The sequence below is a fragment of the Sander vitreus genome, chromosome 3 (assembly GCF_031162955.1).
Source record: "Sander vitreus isolate 19-12246 chromosome 3, sanVit1, whole genome shotgun sequence".
NCBI classification, from domain to species: domain Eukaryota; kingdom Metazoa; phylum Chordata; class Actinopteri; order Perciformes; family Percidae; genus Sander; species Sander vitreus.
The window spans coordinates 4182332-4208158 of record NC_135857.1 but is presented as its reverse complement, the minus strand read 5'-3'; the positions used below and the strand labels follow the sequence as shown (position 1 = coordinate 4208158).

The window sequence follows — 25827 nt, the reverse complement described above, 5'->3', positions numbered from 1 at the left end:
TACAGATACACTTTAGATACGCATCTATGATTATACATTTTTCCCATAACGAACATTTTTAAAGTGATATGTCTGGTAGTATGTATAGTATAACAAATTTTCATTTTGGAATGTACGGTGTATGAGGTAACTGCAAACATTAAAATTACATAAAAATGGTCTCTATTTTTGTGCATATTTTACTCATTTTTGTCGCATTTTGTTAATCTCCACAACCAAAGGTAGTAAGCCCAGGATGAAGAGGTGTTAAAATGGCACACGTTGCAATCGCTATCAAAAATAGGGATTTGAATTCTTTAAATGACAAAGAGGAGACATTTGCAGAATGTCTGAAAGACCAAATCATGTAATTATTCAAGACGTTTTGCAAGGTACCTGTATTTCATTTATACGGTTGCAACAGCAATTATCTGCCCAAAAGCAAACAACACTAGACTGTCAGATTACCACTGAAACCTCAGCGTTAGAAATCTGTTACCAATACTTACACAGAGAAAAAGGCAAATTTAGATTCACAGGAAGTACATGATATAACACATTTTGTATCTGCCATTTGCGTTCCAAGATTCATGAGTACTCAGGATTTATTATTTTCTCTGGAGAGTATTAACTTATATTACTTCAATATTATAAAAAAATATACTTCACACATGTATGACCTGACAAACGAAATCAAAAGAAATCCTAAGTAATACATCAAACTACTTTCCGATTTTTGTCTCCCGATTACGTAGGTTTCTAACAACAAATAAACGTTGCAAAAATAAAAGTAAATAAAACAATTTTTTTTAGAGTTTTCTAACACAAAACGAAAAACATCAAAACTTAATTAAGAAATTAAGAAAATTCTCCCGAGATTTTTTTTTCCTCTCCAATTAAGGCCCCTGAAACAACTGGTATATACTTTTTTTTTTTTTTTCCTCCTAAGTTTTTTTTGTAATTTCTTTTTTCTTTTTTTGCTGAGATAGATCAGCTGTTTCAGTGACACATTATGTGGTACTACAACTTTTAAAACACCCAAAACACAAGAAGGGTTGCACAACCTCAAAGTGTGTTCTATAAAATGCACCACAAGACCAAGAAGCAGTCAGTCGAGGTTTTTCTTTCACTAAGGTGCAAAATCAATTACTGGGGTAAATTAAATTAAAAAAACAAAAACAAAATAAAACAAAACATACAGATGAGCATACATTTTTTGTGCTGAACAACAATATTTCGGAGTAAAGCAGCCGTATAACTATATGATAGTAAAAATAATTAGAATTCACTGTTAGTTTGGTTGTTTGTTTGTTTTCTAACTTTATACTGAGCATTTTTTCTTTTTTTTTCTTCTTCTCAAACTTACAGGTCCTTGTGTCGTCACTGTACAAAAATATACTAACATTTGTCCAGTCATTTTTGCATCCTTAAACATTCTGAACATCAAAAAGGTTGGAAAGTGCTAAATGAACGCTCAATGGTGTGAACAGGATTCTCATTTCGGTTTCTTCTCTCACTAGACCCCTTAAACTCCAGCAGGGGGGGGGTTAAGTCCCTTCATCTGGCCCTGAAGCCCTCCCAGCCGTGTACCTCTGTGGCACTAACTACATACAGTAGACACATCTGGACACACAACCCCACTGTGCAAACACTGGCCCCATCAGGTCCCGGGATCAAATCACACATAGGCTAATGACACACCTACATACTATTTTTGGAACACATCTATCAAAAACAGTTTCATACTGAACACATAAATGGAAATATAAATAATGACTATTTCTATACACATATTTATATTTATATGTATATATATAGATATATCTATATATATATATAGATCTATATATCTATATATATAGATATATAGATATATCTATATATATATAGATATATCTATATATATATATATATAGATATATAGATATATCTATATATATCTATATATATATATAGATATATATATATAGATAGATATATCTATATATACTGTAATCAACAAGTACATGAGTCAAAGCGCCCCTCCCTAACCCCCTCCTCCCCCCTCCCCGTGTCCACGACCCTTTCCCAGAAATAAACCACATCCCTGCTCTTTCGGAGTTCCTTTCGCGCCGGAAGCTGATCAGGACGAAACAGAAATCTGAACTGAACAGATACCACAAAGTTGGGACGGGCTGGCAAAGGCAGGAGAGTCAGGAAGGTATCACAGGTGCCAACTAGGGTGTTACATCCTCACTTTTTTTAAACTGCTATTCAGCTGTGACTCACCAGCTGTCCCTCCCGCTGCACCGCAATGCGGCTAACGCGATTACTCTGTTGACAGAGGAAAAAAACAATACAAGTACAAAACGAAGAATACAAAACAACAGAGAGAGAGAGAGGGGACGGGGGGGGGACAGGGTGGTGGTGGAAGAATAAAGCTATAACCCTGCAGCTGGGTGGCGCAAACTGCTTATTTGATTACAAAGTACTGGATGACGAAAGCGATGAGGATGGCGATGACGGCAAAGACCATGAGGAGGAGGAAAGCGCACTGCTCGTCCGTCATGCTCCGCCTGGATCGGCTGGACTCGGCGCTGGCCCTGGACCCCGAGCCGGCCGCGCTGCCGCCCAGCGCCACGTCGCTCCGCTGGGGGGAGAGGGTCACTGTGGGGCTGTAGGGACCGCTCAGCTCGGGGGCGTCATGGCACTGCCTGATAGCACACACCCGGAAGCGGTAGTCGCCGTTGGGCTGCAGGCTCTGGACATGGAAGGATGTGGCAGAGCCTTTGTAGGCCTGCCAACACCAGGGGAGAGGAGAAGAAGAAGAAGTGTGATTAAAAACTGAAAATAAGGCAGGGGGAGAGTGAAAAATATGCTAGTTTTTTTTTGTATTTTACTGTGGAGTGAGATATAGTCCACTATATCTGATTTATTTGAGTCTTTTTCATCTTTCATTATCAATGTTTATGATAACACATCACTGAGGAATACTGTGTAATTATAGGGCTGCAACTAATGATTATTTTCACTGTCTGTTGATTATTATCTTGATTAATGGATTAGTTCTTTGCTCTCTAAAATGTCAGAAAATGGTGAAAAATGTGGATCAGTGCTTCCCAAAGCCCAAGATGACGTCCTCAAATGTCTCGTTTTGTCCACAACTCAAAGATATTTACTTTACTGTCACAGAGGAGAGAAGAAACTAGAAAATAGTCATATTTAAAGAGCAGGAATCACAGAATTTTGACTCAAACTGATTAATCGATTATCAAAATAGTTGCAGATTAATTTAATAGTTGACAACTAATCCATTAATTGATTAACCTTTGCAGCTCTATGTAATGCAGATGCTTTTAGTAATCCTGAAACCTAAACTGGACAGTAAAGCTGACAAAATCCATCCCATCTTACTGCTTTTGCCCAACTTTCAGCTCTTTCGAGTGTCAGGCGTTAACAGTTAGGCCTCCCTCTTTTAGCTTTGACCAGTTTATGATTTATTTGTCAGAGTTATGTTGTCTGTTGCCTTGGATGAAGGAGGAAGCCATCTGCCTTAGCGGCTTGCCCAGCTGACACACCCACACGTTTTCAGAGATCTGTTTGGTTGCTAGAGTGACCCTTTTTACCGAGTGGCCTAACTTTTCATTTAAATTATGACAGTAAGCCGAAAATTGTATTCAACAAATTCCCAGTTTTTATTGGTTATGAATTGGGAATGTAATCAAACAAAGAAAACATTACTTGACCAATACAGAAAAGAATAGACCGAAACATAGGAATGGAATTGGAATGTAAAGGTATTGTTGTATATTGTTGTAAGTTATTATAAGACCTGAAAGATTGTATGCTGTATTTGCATATCTATTTGTTTTGTAATAATATAATATTGTGAAGTAAGGGCAGGACCAAATAAGCTATTTGCTTCTGCCTGCTCCTTCTCGAACTTATCCTTTCTTATTTTTTAGTTTTTTTTGGTTTTTGGTAAATTCGGATTGTTTACGTTTTATTTTGTGGTTTTAATTTAATTTTTTCTTTTGCAACATTGTTGATTGTTTGAGATAAATAATAAAATGAAAAATGAAATGTAATCAAACATATTGGAGACAAGGCCTATTCAAACTAGCAGAAGTATAAAAAAATAAGAACTACGCTAGCCTGGTTGGTGCAAAGACTGAAGCAAACTGCCTCTATCACTCTCCTGTCCTCAGCAAATGAATAATTCCCCTTTCTTAAACATGAGCTTTGAGTCATGGCCACTGAGACTGACACTAAGGATGGAAACAAAAAAAATGTCACGCGGGATGGCAACCACATATTTCAACTCCCTGATTCAATTGGCATGTGTGGTGAGTTTAGCATAAGCCTGCAGTGGCCATTACTCCCCGTTAACATGGCTGGAGGCCACTGAGAGGATTGAATGTGCTGGCAGGGGCTAGACACCTGGGATACCTCATGGATCAATGACCTTTGCATAATGGTCAATTTAAAGCCAGCGGTGACTAATGCAGAATGCCGCGAAGCCATGGTGAAAACATTAAAAAAGGCCCTGCTGGATCCATCTGCATCCTGATCTGCATCAACAGGCCACCGTGATGGACAACAGGTCAGCCGCAGGTAAGGACACCAAACACCAAGAGGGAGCACCAAAACCGCCACACAACAACATCCGTACCTGTTTAAACTCGGAGTTTCCCATCATGCACTGCAAGGTGTAGATGATCGGGTCCCCCTTCATGGGCGGCAGGGTCTCCCATGTCACTTCGCAGGAGTTGTCATCCAGGCGCTCCACTTTAGGGACTGGAGGGTGGAACAAGAGAGTGCAGGTGTAATGAGAAGTACCGCTGAAGGTGGGCGATATCTGCCGTAACTCAATGTTTGACAATCACAACAAGAGATCAATCAATTGGATCAAGAAAGGGGTTCTAGGGCGCCCGGATAGTTCAGTTGGTAGAGCGGGCCCCCATATGTGGAGGTTTACTCCTCGACACAGCGGGCCAGGGTTCGACTCCGACCTGCGGCCCTTTGCTGCATGTCATTCCCCCCTCGCTCTCCCCTTTCATGTCTTCAGCTGTCCTGTCAAAATAAAGGTCTAAAATGCCCAAAAAAAAATAATCTTAAAAAAAAGAAGGGGGTTCTAATACGAAGGAATATGAGTTACTGTAGATTTACTTCATGTGCCATAATATTAACAAGTGGAAATACAAATTACACCAGCATCTGGCACACAGCAGCTCCTGTGAGGCACCACTGATAACTATTTGTAAAGTTTGTAAATGTATAAGTGGTACACGCAGGCCCTCTGTGAACGGCAGTAACTGCACACCGAGATGTGTGAAAGACTACTTTGGGGAAACAAATACCCACAAAACTATTTGGTTTGAACTCATGCAGTGCAATCCACTAAAACCTCAGGGTTAGAATTTAGAACAAACCACATTTGTTGTAGCTTTGAATTAAAAAAAAGGCAAAATGGAAGACACCAAACTTCCCCAAAAAAAAAATGTCATATGTGCTGTGAACTTTCTGTTTGAATCAGAGCTTTGGGGGATTTTTTTCCTGCTACAGAAACCATTTGCTTTATTACAAGAGAACTTGCTTTGATATGTGCAGTGGCTCAGTGGATGAAGAGTGAGTTCTAGACAACTACATGTAACTACTGGCAGGGTGCCGCAACTGTGAGTCATGCTCTTCTTGAGGTAGGTGGCACTTTACAGCAAAAACAACAAACTGATACTTTGAACTGGTAAAGTGCCCTGGTAATCACGAAAAAAAGCACAGTGGCAGGGTGGATTTGAATCCTTTCTGGCATTATGTGAGTAGGCTTTAAACCTAATGCTGAAACGGTTAGTCTGAATTCAAACAGTTAATGGTTGAGAGTCCACTTCACTGTTGAGGGAGACAATCATTGTTGAGTAACACTGACAGACTGCTCGAATCAAAAAGGAGGTGCCGCATTGAGAATAAAACCCACGTCCTCATTACTGACTTCAATGTGTAGGATCAAAAGAGGCTTCGCAGAGGCTGGGTGAGACCAGAGCACGGCGCTGAACGAGCCGACTCATGGTGACAGCCGACAAGTGACTCTCAGGCTGCTGGGTCTTAATCAAACGCAAGTCAAACCTGGGTCGACTGAGGTTAAACGCTGAGCACGCTGGGTGTCTGTGCGTCAGCAGCGAGTGTTTGTAACGATAATAAGAGCTGATCTACATCAGGTAGAGAGAGATACAGTATCACTACAATGTAGCACATATGAAGACATTTTTTTTTTTTTTTTTTTTTTTTTAAATTAATTAATTTTTTCAGCCTTTATTTTGACAGGACAGCTGGAGACATGAAAGGGGAGAGAGAAGGGGGAGTGACATGCAGCAAAGGGCATCGGGTCAGAGTCGAACCCGGGCGCGCTGCGTCGAGGAGTAAACCTCTATATATGGGCGCCCGCTCTACCAGCTGAGCTATCTGGGCGCCCTAGAACAAAGTTATTTACAAAAAAAAAATTGCTATACACTCTGACCAAACTAAAATGCAACATCTACTGGGAAAAAGTAGTGTCAGTGCCATAGAAGCGGCGAGATATGCGAGTGCACGTCAAAGCCTGGATACAACAAGCACAACACCACACGACAGCTGCCTTCTCCTTTACGACTACTTTAGTTTACTCAACAAAATGTATGTTTTTTTTCCTCATCTCATTATTGTTAATTGAATTGTATTATCCTTGACGCTTTGGCAATAATGTTCACCTGACAGTCATGTCAATAAAGCATACTGGATTGAAAATTGAATTGAGAAAGAAAGAAAGAAACGGCTGGAAGTGTACCTTTGACAGGGGCTGGAGGAGAGCGTGGGGTGGTGAATGTGTAAACATTGGAGAAGGGCCCTTCGCCCGCCTCATTAAAGGCCTGGATGCGGAACGTATAAGAGGTAGACTCATTAAGCCTCTGGACTTTGTGTGTGTGGCATGGTCCTTTATACAAGGATATAAATCTGCAATGACAGGAACATGAAAAAAAACAGAGAGAGAGAAAGGATTTAATGAGCAAAAGATAACAAAAAGCAAACGAGACGAGTGACTCCTCTGTCTGGAAATATACAGTGGCATAAAGCACATCATCAGCTGTAAAAATGCCCCATCTGGTGCAATACTTTCTACGTACCCCCACCCTCCTTGATACAGTTATCTGAAGCTTTTGCTCAAACACCATGTCTCCTCTCTTATCGGTTTCTCTCTCGTCAGGTGACTTGCCCTCGTCTGACTAATGGGCCACTGACCTGCCGCTCTTGTCCCCCATCTGCAGCTGATACTGGAGGGCGTCTGAGGTGGCGGCTTTGGCTGGGCCATCGCCCCACTTGAGCCTGAGGGTCTGGTGGCTGAAGGCGGTGCACTCCAGGCGGGGTGGCTGCGGGGGCAGGGGCTTGGTCTTCAGCTTAAAGGTGTGACTGAAGGGGCCTGCTCCCAGGCTGTTCAGGGCTTGAATTCGGATCCTGAAGAAGAGAACAGTATTTTATCTCATCTGATGTTGATGTTGAGCCTCTACTAGTATTGTTAGCAGGACATTTTATGTACGAATTATGAATCCATGACGGACATTTTTTTTCTTCATTTAACCTGAGTTACCTGTAAAAATACACCTGTTTTATAATCCTAAAATCTGAAAGAAATAAAGACAAGGCACCAGCCTGATACTGTCAAGCCTTAGTAGGTGTGTGAAAAGAAAAATGTGGAGACACCAACTGTTTCCTAAACAGCTGCCAGCTCTTGCCAGAATAACCTGGATTTACAAATGTAACTAATTATATTTTGCTTCAGTAGACAGAGTTAATACACGAGTGGTGTGTGTGTGTGTGTGTGTGTGTGTGTGTCTCTGTAATTGATTTGTATCCCATTCTTTGACTTGTATGCACTGAGATCCAACAGTCTCAAAGCTGTTAGCTCTCATCTGAAAAGGTGCAAAGCTGTGTAGCACAAGCATAATGCAACACATTTGTAACCATTTACGATGAGGAAGCACCAACCTGTAGCTAGTGTCGGGCTGCAGATGCTGGATGATGTGTTTGGTGACGGGACCAGCAACAATGGGCTGGCGCTCTCCGAGGTCAATCAGGTAGGACGTGATCTCGGAGCCGTGGTCACACGGAGGGTCCCAGCTAACGCCCAGACAGGTGGACGGAGAGTAGAGTGGCGGCTGCGGCGGCCGGGAACCGCCATCCTCCTCTTCCTCGTCGTCATCTGCGTCCACCGGAGTCTCGTACCTTCGCAGCTCGGACTCCTTCAGTGCGTAGATGTTGCTGACGGCTGCAGGCACAGAGCAGGGCGTCTGGCACAGCATGGCCTCGCTGAAGGGCCCCACGCCAGCCACATTCACAGCCTGCACAACACACGAGACAACACAGTCAGCTGATCAAGTCAACTCTCACTCGGGACATAAAAGGACAGGTGCAGTGTCCATGTTTCACCACAAGGTGGCATTCCAATGTAAACCGAGGGTTTCAACAAATCCTTCCAAGTATATTGTTTTTATTTTCTAGCCAAACCATTAAGTACGAAATAAAATTAAATGACATACTTGAAAAACTAGGACCATACGGGTTAGGTTTTTAATCAACTATTACGATGAAAGTCTGGTTTTATAGCCTGACCAGAGTGTAATATTTGGGGATGGTTTGTGTACGAATACTGCCTGTACTGTCGACGAAATAAAAAGATAAATAAGAACATGTATATTTCAGTAGAGGCAAAAACACCCAAGAAAAACTGAATCCTAAGCAAACATATCTTTCAAAATTACAGTAAGTGATTAAAATAAGGATTTCCATGCTCAAAAAGGAATAGGAAGAAATAAAAAAAAAAAACGTTTCTGGTCCTACCCCCTTTTGTACTTAAGACGATTTAATTATTCACTTATTTATACAGTATATGTACATATACACACACATATTATATATATATATATATATATATATATATATATATATATATATATACATACATACACACACATACACATACATACACGCCTATATACGTACTATAACGCGCACATATACACACCTGCGTACATTCATGCATACCCATTTTTTTTTTCTTTTCCAGCTTTCCCAATCCAATAGTGGCAAGTGTGGAAAATAACACACTGCATGTGTGCAAGAGTTCAGCATGGCCTGAGATTTCAGCCTGAGCCAGACCAAAAGGACAAAGCCAATGTTTGAATGCCACAATCGTTCTCTTCTTTTACACACATCTGGCTTAATGGCTCAAAATCTAAAGATACATTCTGTGCAACAGCACAATGGAGAACTGGTCTAACTGGCTGCTATGTCAGCCCGTTCATCACAATGAAATAACTAGTTTAATTAGTGGAACCAATTGTTAAGATTATTTTACTACGTTATTAAGATATAATCAGTGGTAATGTAACTCTTAGCAAGCATTCGTTAGCCAATCATTAGTCTCGCGTTGCCAGACCTTCCTTCACAGCGCTGCGGAGGAGGGTCTGGCTAGTCCACAGCATTCCGGGATGGGAGAGAAACGTGCTCTGGTTTATTGGCATTTCTTTAAACCAACCACGATCGTCATGGGCGGCGCTAAACTCCGGGCAGAGCCACGGTGCCTCTGCAAAATAGCTTCAGGAAGGAACTTGTTTTGATAGTCTAGGTAGCTGTCTGACTCTGGATTTACCCTGCAGAGATCTGAGGAGCAGTTAACCATAGTCCTCAGAAATCCACCGGAGTTAAAATTCCAACACAAAGAAAGCGGAAGGTAACGGACATCCGGCCGAAAAAGAGGGACATCCGGCGGAATTTCGGAAAAGTGATCATCTTGTGCTATGCAGCTGCTAAATTAAAACTGGCTCATCACTTTGCGCTGATGTGAGAAGAACATCACATCAAAAGTTCACAAGCGTTCTCCGAATCATCGCCGACCAACTAAACACGCAAGGAAGGAATCTTCAAAACCTCCACAATCTGGAGACTTAGAACTTTTCTCTTATCTATTGAAGTTAACCGTTTACATCCACCATCATTATCGTCAAAAACAGGGGCCCAACCTGTCGACATGATGTAATTTACCTTGGTTGCGATGGTTTTGGATGATTTCTATCCCAACTATGAGTACTGTGGTGTGACACCAGCATTTATGAGTGATGCATTTCCCTTTCCAACTGAGGCAGGACTGTTCCAGATCTCATCTGTCCAGATATGTCCTACCCCGCACACAGGAATAGTAACAATCCTTTTCTTAAACATAATCATGCCTTAGCGGGATTGAACACCTAACCCTGACAATGGTAGAATCACGCTTTATCCATAGAGCCACGATGCTACAGACAGAGAGAGAAATGGTTCCCCCTTTGCATATTCTTATACTGACCTTGCATTAAAAAAATCACTAAAAACTTTTAGGCCAACAGCCCACTCATTTGATCAGATTTATCTCATAGACTCGACATTGAAAAATGTTTGTTGTTTCACTGATCGGGGCTGTTCTTATCGAGCAAACTCCTGCTAAGATAACTTGTACTAATCAGACTATTGTGTAATGAAACTATTATTCATTATATTGAGAGCCCTTTGGATTCTTACGTCTTCACAAAAAGAATCATACTGAAATGATAACAGGGTTTGTAATAAACTCGAGCACGTGAGGGGAGTGGAGCGCTGAGAATGTATGTTCACGAAGCTGTTCCTTCTCTCTGCTCAGGCTGTTTTGCTTAATGTCGCTCTGTGCTAAACTTAGATTTACCCCTCCCCGCTTCACTCAAAATCACCGCTTGCTCCAAAAAGCAAAGAAAAAAAAGCTGCGTTGTATTTATCAAATGAACTGCGCCCGCCCTCCCTCCACGCCGCCAGTGCCCAGAGCTCTGCCTGCAGTCACACAGAGACATGCTCGGGTTCGAACTCATGGTGTGAGCGGTAGCGGAGCAAAATCAGAGCGGGATCGAACGGGAGATAAGGCGACGCTCCAACTCTTTAGAAAATCCGCTCTGCGCTCCATCCAAACTCTAATTGCTTGCGCTTCCGATGGGATGGGAACAGATGAAAATTAGCCTAGGCTTCATGAAATAAAGAAAGTGTTCATTAGTGCTCACCTGTACCCGGCAGAAGTAGTTTGTTGCAGGCAGCAGCCCCTTCATTTCATGGCTAAGCCCTGGTCCAGTGTAACACACCTGCATGCTGCCCTCAGCAGCTCCCCACTCCAGACGAAACTCTGTCACCGGAGCTCCGTTGCAAGGAGGGGCCTGGAAGACAAACCCCAATGAGGATGCCCACCAGCACTTAAACTGATGGCACAGTTTAAAAATAATGCCTAGGGGTGTCACGATTGTCCAAATCCATGATTCAATTTAACTTTTGATTTTAAGGTCACTATTTGATTCAATTTTCGATTTATTTTTATCAACAGGGACGGCAGAAGGGTACGTTGCAACAACAGCTTGAGTTCTCAGAGGTTACGAGATGCAACTTAATGCACCATTAGTTTAACAAGGTGCACATAAATGCATCATGGAGTCCCGTCGGAGCCCAAATGCTTTACGGTTTACCATTCTGTTTACGTGACACTGTGTCTTTAGCTGCATGCTACCAGCCGCTACGCTCTGTCTGTTTCTTCGGACGAGCGCAAGTAGGCGGGGGGGGGGAGGAGAAAAAAATACTGGGGGAATCGCCGATCCTGCTTTAGATTTCCGTAGTCCAAATCGAGCAAAGCTTATTTGGATCAATTTTCGATTTAAAATCGGAATCATGACACCCCCAATAATGCAGCTGCCAGCTATCCATGATGCACGTGATATTATAATGTGTGTATGTCAGTGGGGGAATGGAGCCAGTCTTACCTCCCAGCTCACAACAACACAGCTGGGGGATTTGCATGTGGTGGAGGCAGCCTTGCACTGCTCAGGGGCCCCGGGGCCGGTTGAAACCTCACAGCGCTCTGAAAGAGGTCCAAACTATTCGCACAAAAGAGAAAAACAACTGAATACAACAAATAATCATATTAAACTTTTTAAATCTGATTAAGTGAGGAAGGGGTGAAAGCACGTAGCAGGAAAAAACAAATCATTCTCTTCTCTCGTTATTGTCTTCTCACCCCAGCCTTGTTGGCTGCCTTGAGCCGGAAGCTGTAGGTTTTGCCAGGCATTAAGCCTCCCACAGAGCAGTCCAGCTCTGGACCCTGGTAAACCTCCCTGCTCTCCTCAGACTGTGGCCCACTCACTTCTACACTGTAGCAGGACACTGGGCTGCCTCCGTCTACCTGAGGGGGACCTAAACAAAAGCGCAGCCAGTGTTTATAAATCAATACACTTTTAAAAAGGGTTTTCCAAAAAAGAATAATACAGTATATACACAAAGACAAATGTGCAAACAGCAAAAAAACAATACAAAGCTCACTGCTTTGAGGTAGTTTTTCTAGGCAAATAAACGCATCAACAGAAGCTAGAAAACATCCCACACAGATCTGAGTTGGAGAGGAATGACTCACCCCAGCGCAGTTGCACCTCCCTGGCTTTGGGCTTGCCCACCAGCCGAGGGGGCTGGCAGGGCCCTGGGGGCACTGCGGGAGTCTGGACCTGCAGGGTCTCCGACAGCTTGCGAGGGAAGACAACACACCAATTAAGACCCAGAGAAAATAACAAATTGACAATCTCATCCCCCTCCTCTCTTTCTCTCCGACACAACACAAACACAGTGGATACAAATTGGCCAGCTTATCGGACAGATTCAGGCTACAACGGAGCAAAAAGGAGACAACTGGGAATGCATCGTTCCAAGGTTACACCATCGCACAGAGAAATACACTGTGTTGCTTACAAAGCCATGAATAAAGTCAGACAGAGATTGCGTGGCGAGCGAAATAAAAATAGGTCTCTCAACTTCTGTGACAAAAGGCACACGTGTGAGCGTTATGTCACATCGTGCTGCACCAAAAGGCAGGATCGCACCACCGTGAGTCATGTTTCTTTACAAGCCCCATCATGAATAAATGCATGCACTAACAGCTGATGAAGAAATTAATGAAGAGTGTCTGTTAACTGAACTAATTAAGAAAAACATCCTCTGACACATGCACCGAGGGTTAACCGATTAGCGGGCTTTTGTCTTGTTCTTACCCACCAGGAAGCATAGTCTAATTTCCAAACATAAGACACTGGCTGAATGACAATTTCCTATTAAAACTCACCATAAATAGAGTGCATATCTCGAACTATTCATGTAAAATCTATCAGCTCAACCATTGGGATGTGGTGAGATTCATGGCTGCCTGCCCCTAGCAATTACAGTGTATGTCACAGTCGAGAAATGCATCAATAATATTAGAGCCATTAGAAAAACAGTGCACAATAATCAGGCTTTATACGGTCGCTACGTTGTTGTGGACGGCAGTAGCGAATACGGTGAGAGTGTCCGTTTACATATTGTATGTGTATATGAATTGATCCTTTTTTGTAATTTTAGGTCAGACAAAAGACATTTAGGTAAGTAAAGCTGTGTGACAGATACTCATTTTGATCGTAATCTTGGCACTTGGCACACTGGCAAAGCAGGCGCAATTTTGTAAAGTCTTTCTACCTGCGATCAAACTAAATTGTAACTGCATTGAGCAAACTCTTAGAATTCCTGTGGCAAAACACAAGGCCGTGTGCACGGCTGTGTGCACACGTGCTGATGCTGAATGACTCACCGGGCTCTGCCCCCCCTCGCTCATGCAGTAAACTCGCGTCTGGTAGGAGCAGCCGGGCTTCAGGCCTTCACACACGTGCTCCATAGCTGGCCCCGAGTACACCAGCTCCCAAGACAAGCCTAAATACAAACACATTGCAAATACATTTACATTATCTAAATAACCTTGTGTTTCCGATGTCCGACACATCATTTTCGCTTAAGCTTAAAATACTTTAATTTACAACTTACCGCTTAAGCCCTCAGACAGCTCCACAACATACTTGGTGACTTCTGCTCCACCATTATCTTTCGGAGGCTCTAAATTGCAAAACAAACAAAGACAAAAATAATGATCAAACTGCACTAACCAAGTTCTCCAACTAGGCAATGCCAGCAAGCTCAGTTTGATTACACTTTACTTGAAGGTATCTACATAAGAGTGACATGACACTGTCATGAACACATGACACTGTCATGACACATGAACGCTAACTATAACCATAATCATAGATAGATATGGATTTTTATTGATCCCAAAAATGGGAAATTACAGTGTTACAGCAGCAAAATATCAGACACACAGCACACATACAGAATATACATGAAATAATAGGATACAATATACATGAAATAATAGGATAGAATACAAGAACAAATATTTAAAATATATACAAGTTGTCATAACTTGTCATGACAAAAACCGAATGACCCTTACTAAAAGATCCGTTATGTCATGTCACGCTTATGTAGATACCTTCAAGTAAAGTGTAACCCTCAGTTTTCACTAATCCTATGTCTCGAAATCCACTTGAGAATGGAGTTATTGCAGTAAGATGTGTGCTGACGCAAATCAACAAACTATCAAATTTGGGGAGAAAACAGAGGAATTTGCTGCCTCTCAGAAATCCCAAAACTCATTTAAAAGTATTAAAACCAAGACATGTAAGTGTAGATGAAGCACGACTTTCCGACACTGTGGCCTTTTTCAGCCCTTTAATTTCTTCAGAAACTCATTTTGGTGGAAACACAAGAGACGTTTGACAATGTTTTCAGAGCAGCAGACATTTTTCATTTATTCATTTTTAAAACTGGAAGCAGAGACCAAGTAAAGCAGTGAGTGATGTGTTTGTCCACTGAGGTGTAGGAAGGATTCATGCCGATGTCTAAATGAAGGAGAGAACTGTCAGTCATCTATTGTACGGACTACTGAGAATGTCATCTGTCTCTAGCAGATTCATATACAGTATGGTCAGGCAGAGCTCAATGGGAAAAGTGTAATTGTAAACTGGCCATACCAGGCAGTGCTCATATTATGCTTATTTTCAGGTACGTAATTGTATTTAGAGGTTGTTCCAGAATAGGTTTACATGGTTTAATTTTCAAAAAACTTTGTTGTACTGCACATTGCTGCAGCTCCTCTTTTCACCCTGTGTGTTGAGCTCTCTGTTTTAGCTACAGAGTGAAGCATCTCACTTCGTTCCATCTTTGTTGGGAGTCGCACATGCTCAGTACCTAGGTAAGGACTACTAGCCAGTCAGAAGCAGAGTATGAGGGCGTGCCACACTAGCAGCTAGGCGAGCATTATAACTCGTCTCTGAAGTAAAGGCTGGACTACAATAGAGCTGCTTGGAGCACTTTGTGAACAGTGTTTTCTGTTGGAGATGGTAAGTCCCTTTGGGGTGGACTTTGGGCTTTTTCACTTTGTAAACCTATAACATGCACAAAAAGATATACAACACAATAAAGGAAAGGGAAAAAGCCAAAAAGCATAATATGAGCACTTTAAGGAGCTGACACACCATGCAGACGGCAAAGAACTAGTGGCGAAGAATGCATAGCCAATCAGATGGATTACACTCAACGATGCCTCGTATGCAGTTTCGACATAGGTTGACGAGTAGCAACGGAGCGTGACACGCTAAACGCAAAAACTAGGGCGATGGACGCTCACCGACATTTACCTTGGCATGTCAGCACCTTAAGACCGAGGAGTTTTGATAAGGTTAAGGGCAATTGGTAGAACGTGCTCACCCCATGCCATCTTGAAGCTGTTGGGCAGGACTCTTCCTCTGATGACTGGCCTGCAGGGACTGCTGGGTCTGTCAGGGTTCGTGATGAACTCGACCACCTGGCTAGGGTTACTCTTCCCCTCGGAGTTGTATGCTGCCACCTGGAGGAAGTGCATGCATTCAGGCAGTGACGAGTCATATTATTCCTCAGTTAGAATATTGGCCACTGTTTGCATAGATGGTCACTGAGGGCAAGTGTATAATGATCGTTATGTTTCCTGATGACAAGCCCCGAGTGCGAGAGTGAGTACAACACACCCCACCTGCAACTAAAATGGCCATAAACAAATACCATATTATCAAATTAATAAGATTCAGCTCCTTAAATCTGCAAATACACTTCAACAAAACTGTTCTGACACCACAAGCATTGCAATCAAAAAAATAATAAAAATGAGGCAATTTGCATTTCAGTTCCGCACATCTGCAATAATATGTAAAATCTCTGTGAGCTTGCTGAGTACGGCTTATCCACATACTGTTCCAAGACAAACCTGCACAACAGCCAGCTTCCCCTCATACTGTGCAGCTAGATAATTGGAAATGAGGGAGGGAGGGAGTCTTGAGAGTGACTAATGAACATTTCTATCATTTGGGCATATGGTGGTTCGTTTGGCTAATACAATACCTTTCTGTCAGTATCATGTTTAGGAATGCTGTGGTGCTGCTTTCTCTGCTTTTTACAACAACGGAGATCTATGACACAGAGGCTACACACAGGCAATACAAAATATAGAATATTACCAGCCTTATCCTTTAAAAGACAATACTGTTTAATACATTTTTATTTTTAATATATAATAATATATTACAGGTCCAAACCCTACTATGAACAGATTTCAATTTCAACTGATGCTGCCAGTCGCAGGCAGAGTTGCTCTCCTAAATGCGAGAGAATTATGAATGCACATGTATTTGGACAAATGGCCTTTGTGGTAAATGAACCGCTAGTCTGGATCAACGGAAGTACATTTCCAGGATACAGCCTGTCATCCGGCACGATGTCATGCTTTGCCCCTCACCTTCCGCTCTTTTCATGTTGCCGTTCCCTTCAAAAGCGGGAAATAACAACAAACTTGGAGCTAGCAAATGGCAAGTTTCAACAACAAAAAAATTGGATCATGTAATAAGGCAGGCCTGCTTGGTTCTTTCAGGGAAGGACTGTAAAGATTTACAAAGAATATGTTTAGGGCATTTACTCTCTAACTAGGACGTTTTGGGACCGACTGGCGGGATTGCTGATGGGATTTTAAAGGCATACTATGTAACTTTTCCCTCTTTGGTCCCCCTACAGGTTGTCTCATTGGAACTACAGCTCGCACGGCTGTAGTTCCAATGAGACAACCTGTAGGGGGACCAAAGAGGGAAAAGTTACATAGTATGCCTTTAAGACATTCAGCACCTTTACAAATCTGTCAAAACCAGTTGATTTTGTCAAAGCTCTGACACTAAACTGTGACAGAGTTCTATACTCGTATAATATGTGTAGTGAAGACATTGAAACTATTTAACAAAAGGTATTTTTTGGCGAAACTCAGATGCTTCACACACATCTTCAACCCGGCAGCACAGCAGAGCTATACAATCGCCACAGTTCCAAGGTGGGCAGCAGAGATTAGTGTCACAAATTCACTATCTGACCACAATCTCCCCTTCTGTTCCTGAGTTATGGCGCTGAACAATGGCCAACCCAAAAACATAATGCCTCTGGCCACGGCTACCGCCAGCGCAGAGGCATACAATCTATCTCCAACAAATGGAGGTGGGTAGAGGGATTTTGGAATATTATACACATGTAGAATTTAGATAAAACGCAGGCCTACAATTTATTGTTGATTATTTATCTCTTAATCAATGCCAACTTTTCTCACTGGATTCCACCTATCCAATTTATTATCAGGAGCACCATGTGTCCTTCTTGCAATGGTCTCTGTCTGTAACAGGTGACGAATGGTCACCTAGGATTCATCACGGCCATTTAGTAAATTGTCAAACCGCCAGGAGTGCAAGGATTTAGAAGAGAATGTCAGAATGAGAGATGGGGAAATGAGGTAGAGGTTGAGAGACAAAGAGAGAAATACAGTGGTGAGTCTGTGAGTGAGTCTTGTCTGGTGAGAAAGACACTTGTCAGTCCATAAACTCGGACACATCACTGCCGGCCAAAAAGCCACCATTGCTCAAACGCTTTGCCTGACCAGCTTCTCACTGGGGTGCTGCATGTGATACAGTGGAGTCCTCCTGTTTATGCTGTCAGTTGCCCACTGCCCTGCTGGCAGAATCCTGCAAATGGATGAGTCATAGGGCCAATGTGGGCCTCAGCATCCCCCCCCGCCCTGCCTGATGCCTGTCCCCTCCACACATCCACACTCCAATGCAGCCTAAACAAAACCTGTGCATCACCAGCTTTGACTGCAAACATTGCAGGACTCCCTTACCCTAAACTTGTACTTGGTACTCCTGTGGAGATTTCTGACGGTGCAGGAGAGCTCTTCGCCATCGTAGCTTGGCTGGAAGCCATATCCCTGGGACAAAGACAAATGACAGAGGGAGAAAGAAAACAACCAGGTGAGCAAAGACTCACAATACAAGCACAGAAAATAAAGTGGTCTGCAGGAGACAAACATCTGCAGGGGATAGGGGAACTTCTTTGTTTTTTTTCCTGGCAGACACTATGTCTGCAGGTAGCTGCTTGAGGTGGAGCAGACAGAGGTGACAGTAGCTATAAATGTCACGTGACTTTTAAAGCAAACGGTTTGAAGTGTTGCGTGAATTCCCCTTTTTTTTTTTTTTCTTCAAAAGAATCAATAATACACCAAGTAGATCCATGAGGATGCAAATCAACCACGAAAATATATGTCTGTTATTAACTGATTATAATTGTGAAAACTGTAAGACATATTTTGTGCTGTCTGAAGATGAACATAAGTCAAAGAGATTCCCTTGGAAATACTGCCCACTAAAAACGAATGGCCCTGCGACTGCAGCACCTAACCACGAAGGCATACAACACTGTATGTATAATATTTTACAGAAAACCTTTAGTTGCAGACATTGCTGTGTCATTTGTGCATTTTGAGTCTCAGGTGACCAGTTCTATTTAAAAAGAGACTGAGAGACATACCGAGCCTTCCTCCTCCATCTCCAAAACATAGTAGATGTCGTCTTCCTTTGGAGAGCTAGTGGGCCTCTGCCACTTCATACACAGCCAGGTCACCCCCGCCATCTCCAGCTCTGGAGGGAAGGGTGGCAATGGCACACTGCATGAGGTGAACAGGTCCACCACTTCACTGAACTCGCTGGGGAGGGCAGAGAGAGAGAGAGAGAGAGAGAGAGAGAGAGAGAGAGAGAGAGAGAGACAGAGCACGGGAGAGAATGGGAGAAAGAGACAGGAGAGACAGAGTGAGAGACACACATGCACACACAGATGGGGACAGTGAATGGAAGAAACAGTGACATAAAAAATGGACAACATATAATCTTGCGTGCCTACCTTACACCCATGTCATTTTTAGCTGCGAGGCGGAAGGAGTATCTTGAAGCTGGTGAAAGCTTGGTCACTCTGTACTGCTTCTGAGGTCCGTAGTAGCACTGTTCAAAAATCCCAGTGCCCTTCCCCTTCAGAGAACAACATCTTAGTTTAAGAACAAGTGACTTGAAAAATCTTCAGTGACACGTGAAACATGAGAGTGCGGTGCAGTGTTCAACATTTCCTTCAAAAACTCACCTCATCCCATTGAAGAATGTAGTTTTGGATTTTGGAACCGTTGTCACATGGAGGCTGTGGACGAACCACGCATAGTTTGTAATCATATCTCCATCAGAGAAATATATAAAAATACATATACCACTAATCTATACACCAATGCTCAGTCATTTATTTGACTTTGCATGCACGTAAACGGAGTGAAAACAATAGCATTTCAACACCAAAATTAACATTTTTAGATGGCCTATGCCCGACGGCCCTTCATTCAGAATCCTGTGCCAAACATTTCCTATTACTGCCACTAATTACAATGAAGCAATCTTCAGCCCTACTAATAACAACTTAAGTGCATCCAGGTGAGCACACTCTTCTATGGTTTAATTAATTCAGTGAAGTTAGCTGAGCATGCATGGTTGTTCTTGAAAGTGCCTCGCTAAACTCTCACACATTTACACTCGCACGTGGGAGGTGATCTGTGTAACCACTACCGTTTACTGCTAGCAATTGAGCAACTTTAATGAAGCCACAGAAAGTACCAAACTGATCTCAGCAATGGCTGTCGAGGAAGGGGAGATTGCTTCTGAATCACCATTTTTCTCTCTGTTCCCCCAGCCAGTTTGGGAATTTTAACTGGCCGATTGTTTTATAATTAACCACCATGTACCATACGGCTACGTAAGAGCAAGTATGTGTGTGGAAATTAAACACATTTTATTTGTATTATTACTGTACACAAAATAGACCATAGTCTAAATGTTTGGTTTATCTGTTTTCTTGCTTTCTGTCACATAGATGTGGTTGCCGGTTGTCCTAAAAGTGTGGTTTAAAATTAGGGATGCACCAAATCCAGATTTTTTGGGTTCAGCCGAATACCAAATCCACTGGTTAAGATTCTGCAGAATCCGAAACCAAATCCTACTCCCATCCTCAGTCAATTAACACATTAATGAAGTAAACAACGTCCCAGCAGTGTATTTTTCATTCGGTGTATGGCTAGCAAAGCTGGTAATGGTCGTCTGGTTAACACCAGTTTTCAGCTGTGACTGTCCTTCCTTTGCCGTACCTGAAGTTGCTGCATTTTGGCTGCTGTCTGTAGATTCCTTCATGCGCAACTCGTATTCTTTCGGATTTTTCATACACAAATGTTGTAACAGCGGTGATGTTGTGCATCGTTTAGGGTCCTTGCCACCACGAGAGAAATTGGCATTGCAGATTGAACATGTAGCTGGACTTGAATGGCCTTCTTTTGACTGAAAGTACTGCCAAACAACACTTTTTCTGCTCACGAGTTCCATTTCCACTTTCTCACAGCCTACTGCATTGAACGCTCCACCTACGTAAACACCTTCCCGTAATCAACGGCGCCGTCATTACATCGACCAGCGTAGCGTGCGCAGTGCAAGCGTAGGGTTTGGTTCGGTGGAAAAAAATTCTACGGTTCGGCAGAAACCTAACCCCGTCAAAAAGCCCAATATTCGGCCGAATCCCAAGCCGAATCCTGGATTCGGTGCATCCCTATTTAAAATCCCAACTCTGTGACATCATCTAAAGACGATAGATATGTTGCCAATGCAGATAAGAGAAGTAAATGCGTATTGTTCTTTAACTGGTCAGCAGAAGAAATGGCTTAATTGATAATCAGATATGTGCACATTAGACTGCTGACTGCCTGATCTGTCTTGTTGTTTCTGGCTTGCTGTCTGATGTGTTGTGTTTGTTACTTGTTGTTGTGCATTGTGCCTGTTTGAGTGTTGGTCTGTGCATGTTGCTTTTATGTGCTGACTGTATCAAGTCATTTTATTGTATTTTTTTTTTTTAGGTTGCCATTTTCCAGTCCCTCCAGAAGAACGCGATTATGCGATCGCATAATTCAATGCATAATCAGCCAAAGTCTGCATATTTATGCGGGGGCTGCATTTTTTTTCAAATACGCCGCACTTTCGCAAAAAAACTCTGCATTTTTCTGGAAGGACTGATTTTCAAACTGGCCAGGGTTAACATATGAACATTAGCCTGCTGAGCTAACTCTGGCTCATTTGCAGTTACTTTGCTGTTGATTAATGAGCACTGTCCTTGTTAAATGAACAAATAAATGAAATGAATTGAAACGCCACCACTCATCCAGCAACTTCTTTTTTTTTTTTTTTTTTTACCTTCCACTGGAGTACAAGCGTGTTCTTGGTCCCACTGGCCTTCCTGGGAGCATTGGGAGGATCCGGCTCACAGCTTAGAGTGGTGAAGCTCACAGCCTCCGACGGGCTTCCCTGTAAACAGTTACACATGGCCTGGACCCTGAGGAACGAAGACCAAAGTGGTTACAACATGTCGGTCCGTGCATTAACAATGTAGATCAAACAAAAGCAGGCAGAGGGTTATACCAACCTGACATGATAGTCTGTTGCTGGTCTAAGGTCTTCTAAAGTAGCACTTAGTTCTTCCCCGCTGCATCGACAAATAAAACACAAATGTTCTTTAGTGTCATTTTTTTAAATTAATGTCCTTGTAAAAAAAAATCTGGTTGGGGTTGATCCTTGTAGTGTCTCGCAGCCAGTGCTCACCAGTACATGCTCTTGTACTTCCCGTCTTTGCCGCTAAATGACATGGAGACCTCATAGCTGAGGGGCTCCGGGGGGGTGCAGTCGTCCTCCACGCTGCCGTTCTCACTCTCGGGCTTGGTGGGCGCACCCCAGCTCGCTACTGCTCCTCTGGCCTGGATGTCTGACACCTGTCATATGAAAATGCCATGGGGTCACAATCAAAAAAAAAAAATCACAATGCTTTGTAGAGGAAAAGAGACAGGGATCAACATATCCAAGCTGATTGCCACTTTGGGAAAAGGTTTTCAGAACTTGGCAGGGATGTTAGCCTCGTGAGACCGTCCTGATCTCACGAGCTCCAGGTTTCCACTCGCAGATCAGTCTGGCATCTTGAGACAGAGAAAATGTGGAGCCGTTCGCCAAACGACCGACCAATCAGCGCTGGTCGGTCGTTTAGCGTTTAGGTGTGACACAACGGGAAGCGACTGTTCAGTCTAAACAACATGGCGGCTTCCACCGATGAGATGAGCGTAGCTATCGCGCAAGTTTTATCCGAATTAGAAAGTATTCCTTCATTGGAAGAAGAGCAAAAAAATGGTACTGGAGGCTTTTCTCGGAGGAAAAGATGTTTTTGCTCTTCTACCGACTGGTTTCGGCAAGAGTTTGATATATCGTTGATCTGATTGGTTGATTTGGCCAGTCTATCACCAACATAGGTGCTGATAGTGTTGTGCAACCTTAAGATTTTTCATTCTTTTTTTGAGGAGGCTTAAAAATAGCCTTAGCTTTACTGCAGGGGGGATTCGTACGTGGAAGAAGTCAATCAGGTCTGTCAAGTCTGTGCCTCCTCCTCCTCCTCACCCCCTCTGCCCTGGGGGCCCCCCTTACTCCTTCACTTCTCACAGTTCGATTCTCAGTCCTTCAACCAAACAGTCTGGCAGCAAAGACGGAAAGAATCCATTTTCCATTGAAGCCGAACCTTCCCTGTTTTAGACATCCTGCTATAACCTTATTCTTCATCTTTCCAATGGACTTGTTTTGCTACTTTTACGAGGAGTTTAGACCTGAGCGACGGTGTATGACAAAGCCCATCTTATATAAAGGTCAAGTAAATTCTATTTCGGGTTCTGCTGACTCCCATCCAGCTGCGGTTGAAATTGCTATTCTCCTCTTTATTTATCCACATTGCTGCTGTGAGACCAGCACTACTAAATCAGGGGTTTTCACAGGTTATTTCAAAGAATAAAACAAACAGGACTTTTGCATACATGTACATTTCTATCCGATTATTTGCCCAAGTCTAATATGTGATCTAAATTGTCGTCTACAAGCCACCAAGCATAGTACCATGAAGATGGGAGAACTTGGTATATTTTAGCTAAAAATCAGTACAGCTTAAACCTTTTAGTAACTGCTAGCAGAGTTGTTTGGTGGTACATTTGGGAATAGAAATCCACACATGGATGCTAGTCAGCAGGTCTGACTCCATTAGCAAGATGTATGCAAGAATTCATCAGGGATGTTAATAGAATGTTTAATGACGCACCGCATTTGCATCATTACGGGTTTTCATGAACACACGCGCTAATGGAGTCACATAAAATCATGCAAATTGTATGGAGAAAAACAATAAAATAAAATAGCAGAAGTGAATACTAACCACTGGTGTATTGATGGTACTCAATAGTGCAAGCAGGGCCTGAGCTTCCTTATCCAGCTCTGAGGAGAGACATACAGATACAACACACCATCGTCATTAGGAAATAAACACAAACATAATTCAGGAATGACATAAATAATAATAGTCAGTCTAAACATGCAATCCTGACCTATTCTCTGCCTGCAAATGTTTCTGCCGGATTTTGTGGGCACTGTAATATCTGTCTTGATACAGTAATTAGAGATGCCGCGATAAATCGGCCAGTATTAAGTAAAGTACGCATTCGAAGATCGGCAAGAATGCTTTCTAGTTGCCGATTTTGCATTTTGTTTGTAGATTGCTGCACTGGAGTTAGCTTCAACAAGCTGATTGCAGCACTAGCCAGTCACACTATGGCGAGCGCAAATAAAACGGCAGAGCTGGAAGACCTGGTCAGTTGCATCAGCCAGATGTGCCAACAGGGACGAGGAAACGTGTGACGTATGCGGACCATTAGCGAAATGTATGTTTTAACTGGCTACACCAGCTGAGCACACATGGCGTAGGATTGTGTGAGTCACAGGTGAGACGGAGAGCTTTTGTTTTGGGATTGTTGTTGTTTGTTCAGTTTTTTGGAGCCGGCACAGCGCTGTGAAAACGTCAATCTACTGTCACCTGTTATCAGAGGACGGAGGTGAAGGAAACAAGAAATAAAAACGGAAACTCTCAAAATGAAACTGCCAATACGCTCATTCAAAGTCATTAACTCGTGTCCGGTGTCGCCAGTTTCATTGATTATAGTGGAAGCGTAGTGTTGGATGGTCCGCTCCGTTACGCATGCAATGTAGCCGGCCTGTTAACTTTAAGGCTCTGACACACCAACCCAACGGCCGACCGACGGCAAAAAAGGCAGTCGGACTGATCAGTCGGCTCCCCGAGGTCAAAGAATTTCCTCGGAACACACCGAAGCGACGCCGACTTCAGCGTACGTTCTGCGCGTGCGCGAGACGTAATACGTCTCCATAACAGCAGGCGGCGCTAATCTGTATTGTCGCCCAAAAAATGAAAACCGGAAATGACGAACGCGTCACGTGGGTCTGGCTTCTACTGAATTTCAAAGCCGACCATAATGGCGGCTTCGTTGGGAATACGATCTCGTATTTTACAAAAATAGTTCACTGAAACGCGTTTCTGAAAACATTTTAAGCGAGAAATAGGCCACGCAGTTGCTGAATCTGTCTTTTTTTTTTTATCGATAAAGGTCAGTTTGAAAGATTTTCGTCAGATTTTGAGAGGCGTTCGTCACGCTCATCCTGCTCGTCATTTCCGGTTAAGTGTTTTAACATAAGTGCACTGATTCGCTAGTCAAGGGCTAGCACTCCACCAATCAGATTGGTCATTGAGTCCGACTGCCCACTGGCCGATTCAACAAGTCAAATCGGCCAAAATTAAAGCCGACAGACTCGAGTCACCGACCTCGCCAGACTGTCCGACGGCCGATAATCGGGTTGGTGTGTCAGCGTCTTAAAATAAACTGAACTTTTAAGGCGAGTTACGACAAGCGAATTGCCCGTTTGTGTGAAAACAGCTTTATCTAGCGCATCCGTTTTTTTTGTTTGTGTGTGTGGAATATATAGCATAATTATGTAATTTTGTCATTCTTTCAGGGGTGGGGGGGTTGTTTTGCCCCCCCCCAAAACAATGGTAGGGGAAACACTGGTAGTTTAACACAAGATGGCGACCCCGTACCAAAATTCAATACAGCCTAAAGTCAACTTCACAGTCTCTATAGACTGGATGACTTAGTGGAAACCCCAATACACTACAAAGCAGTCAAACTGACCTATACTGTAATACAGCTATACCAGCTGCTATAACAACACAAAACAACAACAAAAACGATGGTATCTGCAGTTTATTGGTCGATATGGCTCACTGACGGTGGTCAGTCGGTATCGGGGGCAAAAAAAACGTGATCGGGGCATCTATAATTGTAAGATTTATGAACATCATGTCTGTGTGCTTTCTTGGACAGTGTAGCAATGAATATACCTTTGCACCATCTATCCAACATGTTATCTGGTGGAATAACTACCTTTTGCATGCTGAACCAACACTGAGAATATTTTAGTGCATCTACAATAATAAAAAATAACAATCACCTAACAAATGGGAAATGTTGTGTTTTCTTTAAACCAGGGGTCTTCAACGTTTTTTAAGCCAAGGACCCCTTAACTGAAAGAGAGACAGAGCAGGGAC

At 42.8% G+C, this 25827-nt stretch overlaps 1 protein-coding gene across 2 annotated transcripts in view; it reads right to left on the bottom strand.

The window, feature by feature from the left end:
- Window positions 1–2003: 2003 nt before the first annotated feature.
- Window positions 2004–25827, bottom strand: part of fndc3a (fibronectin type III domain containing 3A) — a 55564-nt gene continuing 31740 nt past the window's right edge. For both annotated transcript variants that reach the window (XM_078245771.1, XM_078245772.1), the window contains 20 exons: window positions 23590–23648; window positions 21951–22117; window positions 21775–21834; window positions 21546–21684; window positions 19411–19464; window positions 19177–19301; window positions 18808–18982; window positions 18122–18208; window positions 15649–15787; window positions 13867–13935; window positions 13637–13755; window positions 12437–12542; window positions 12044–12219; window positions 11790–11903; window positions 11046–11195; window positions 7972–8324; window positions 7228–7440; window positions 6776–6942; window positions 4631–4755; window positions 2004–2755 (listed from right to left, as the gene is read on the bottom strand). In XM_078245771.1, the coding sequence (XP_078101897.1) occupies window positions 2432–2755; window positions 4631–4755; window positions 6776–6942; window positions 7228–7440; window positions 7972–8324; window positions 11046–11195; window positions 11790–11903; window positions 12044–12219; window positions 12437–12542; window positions 13637–13755; window positions 13867–13935; window positions 15649–15787; window positions 18122–18208; window positions 18808–18982; window positions 19177–19301; window positions 19411–19464; window positions 21546–21684; window positions 21775–21834; window positions 21951–22117; window positions 23590–23648 (2921 nt within the window). In that variant the 3' untranslated portion in view covers window positions 2004–2431. The remainder of the gene's footprint in view (window positions 2756–4630; window positions 4756–6775; window positions 6943–7227; window positions 7441–7971; window positions 8325–11045; window positions 11196–11789; window positions 11904–12043; window positions 12220–12436; window positions 12543–13636; window positions 13756–13866; window positions 13936–15648; window positions 15788–18121; window positions 18209–18807; window positions 18983–19176; window positions 19302–19410; window positions 19465–21545; window positions 21685–21774; window positions 21835–21950; window positions 22118–23589; window positions 23649–25827) is intronic.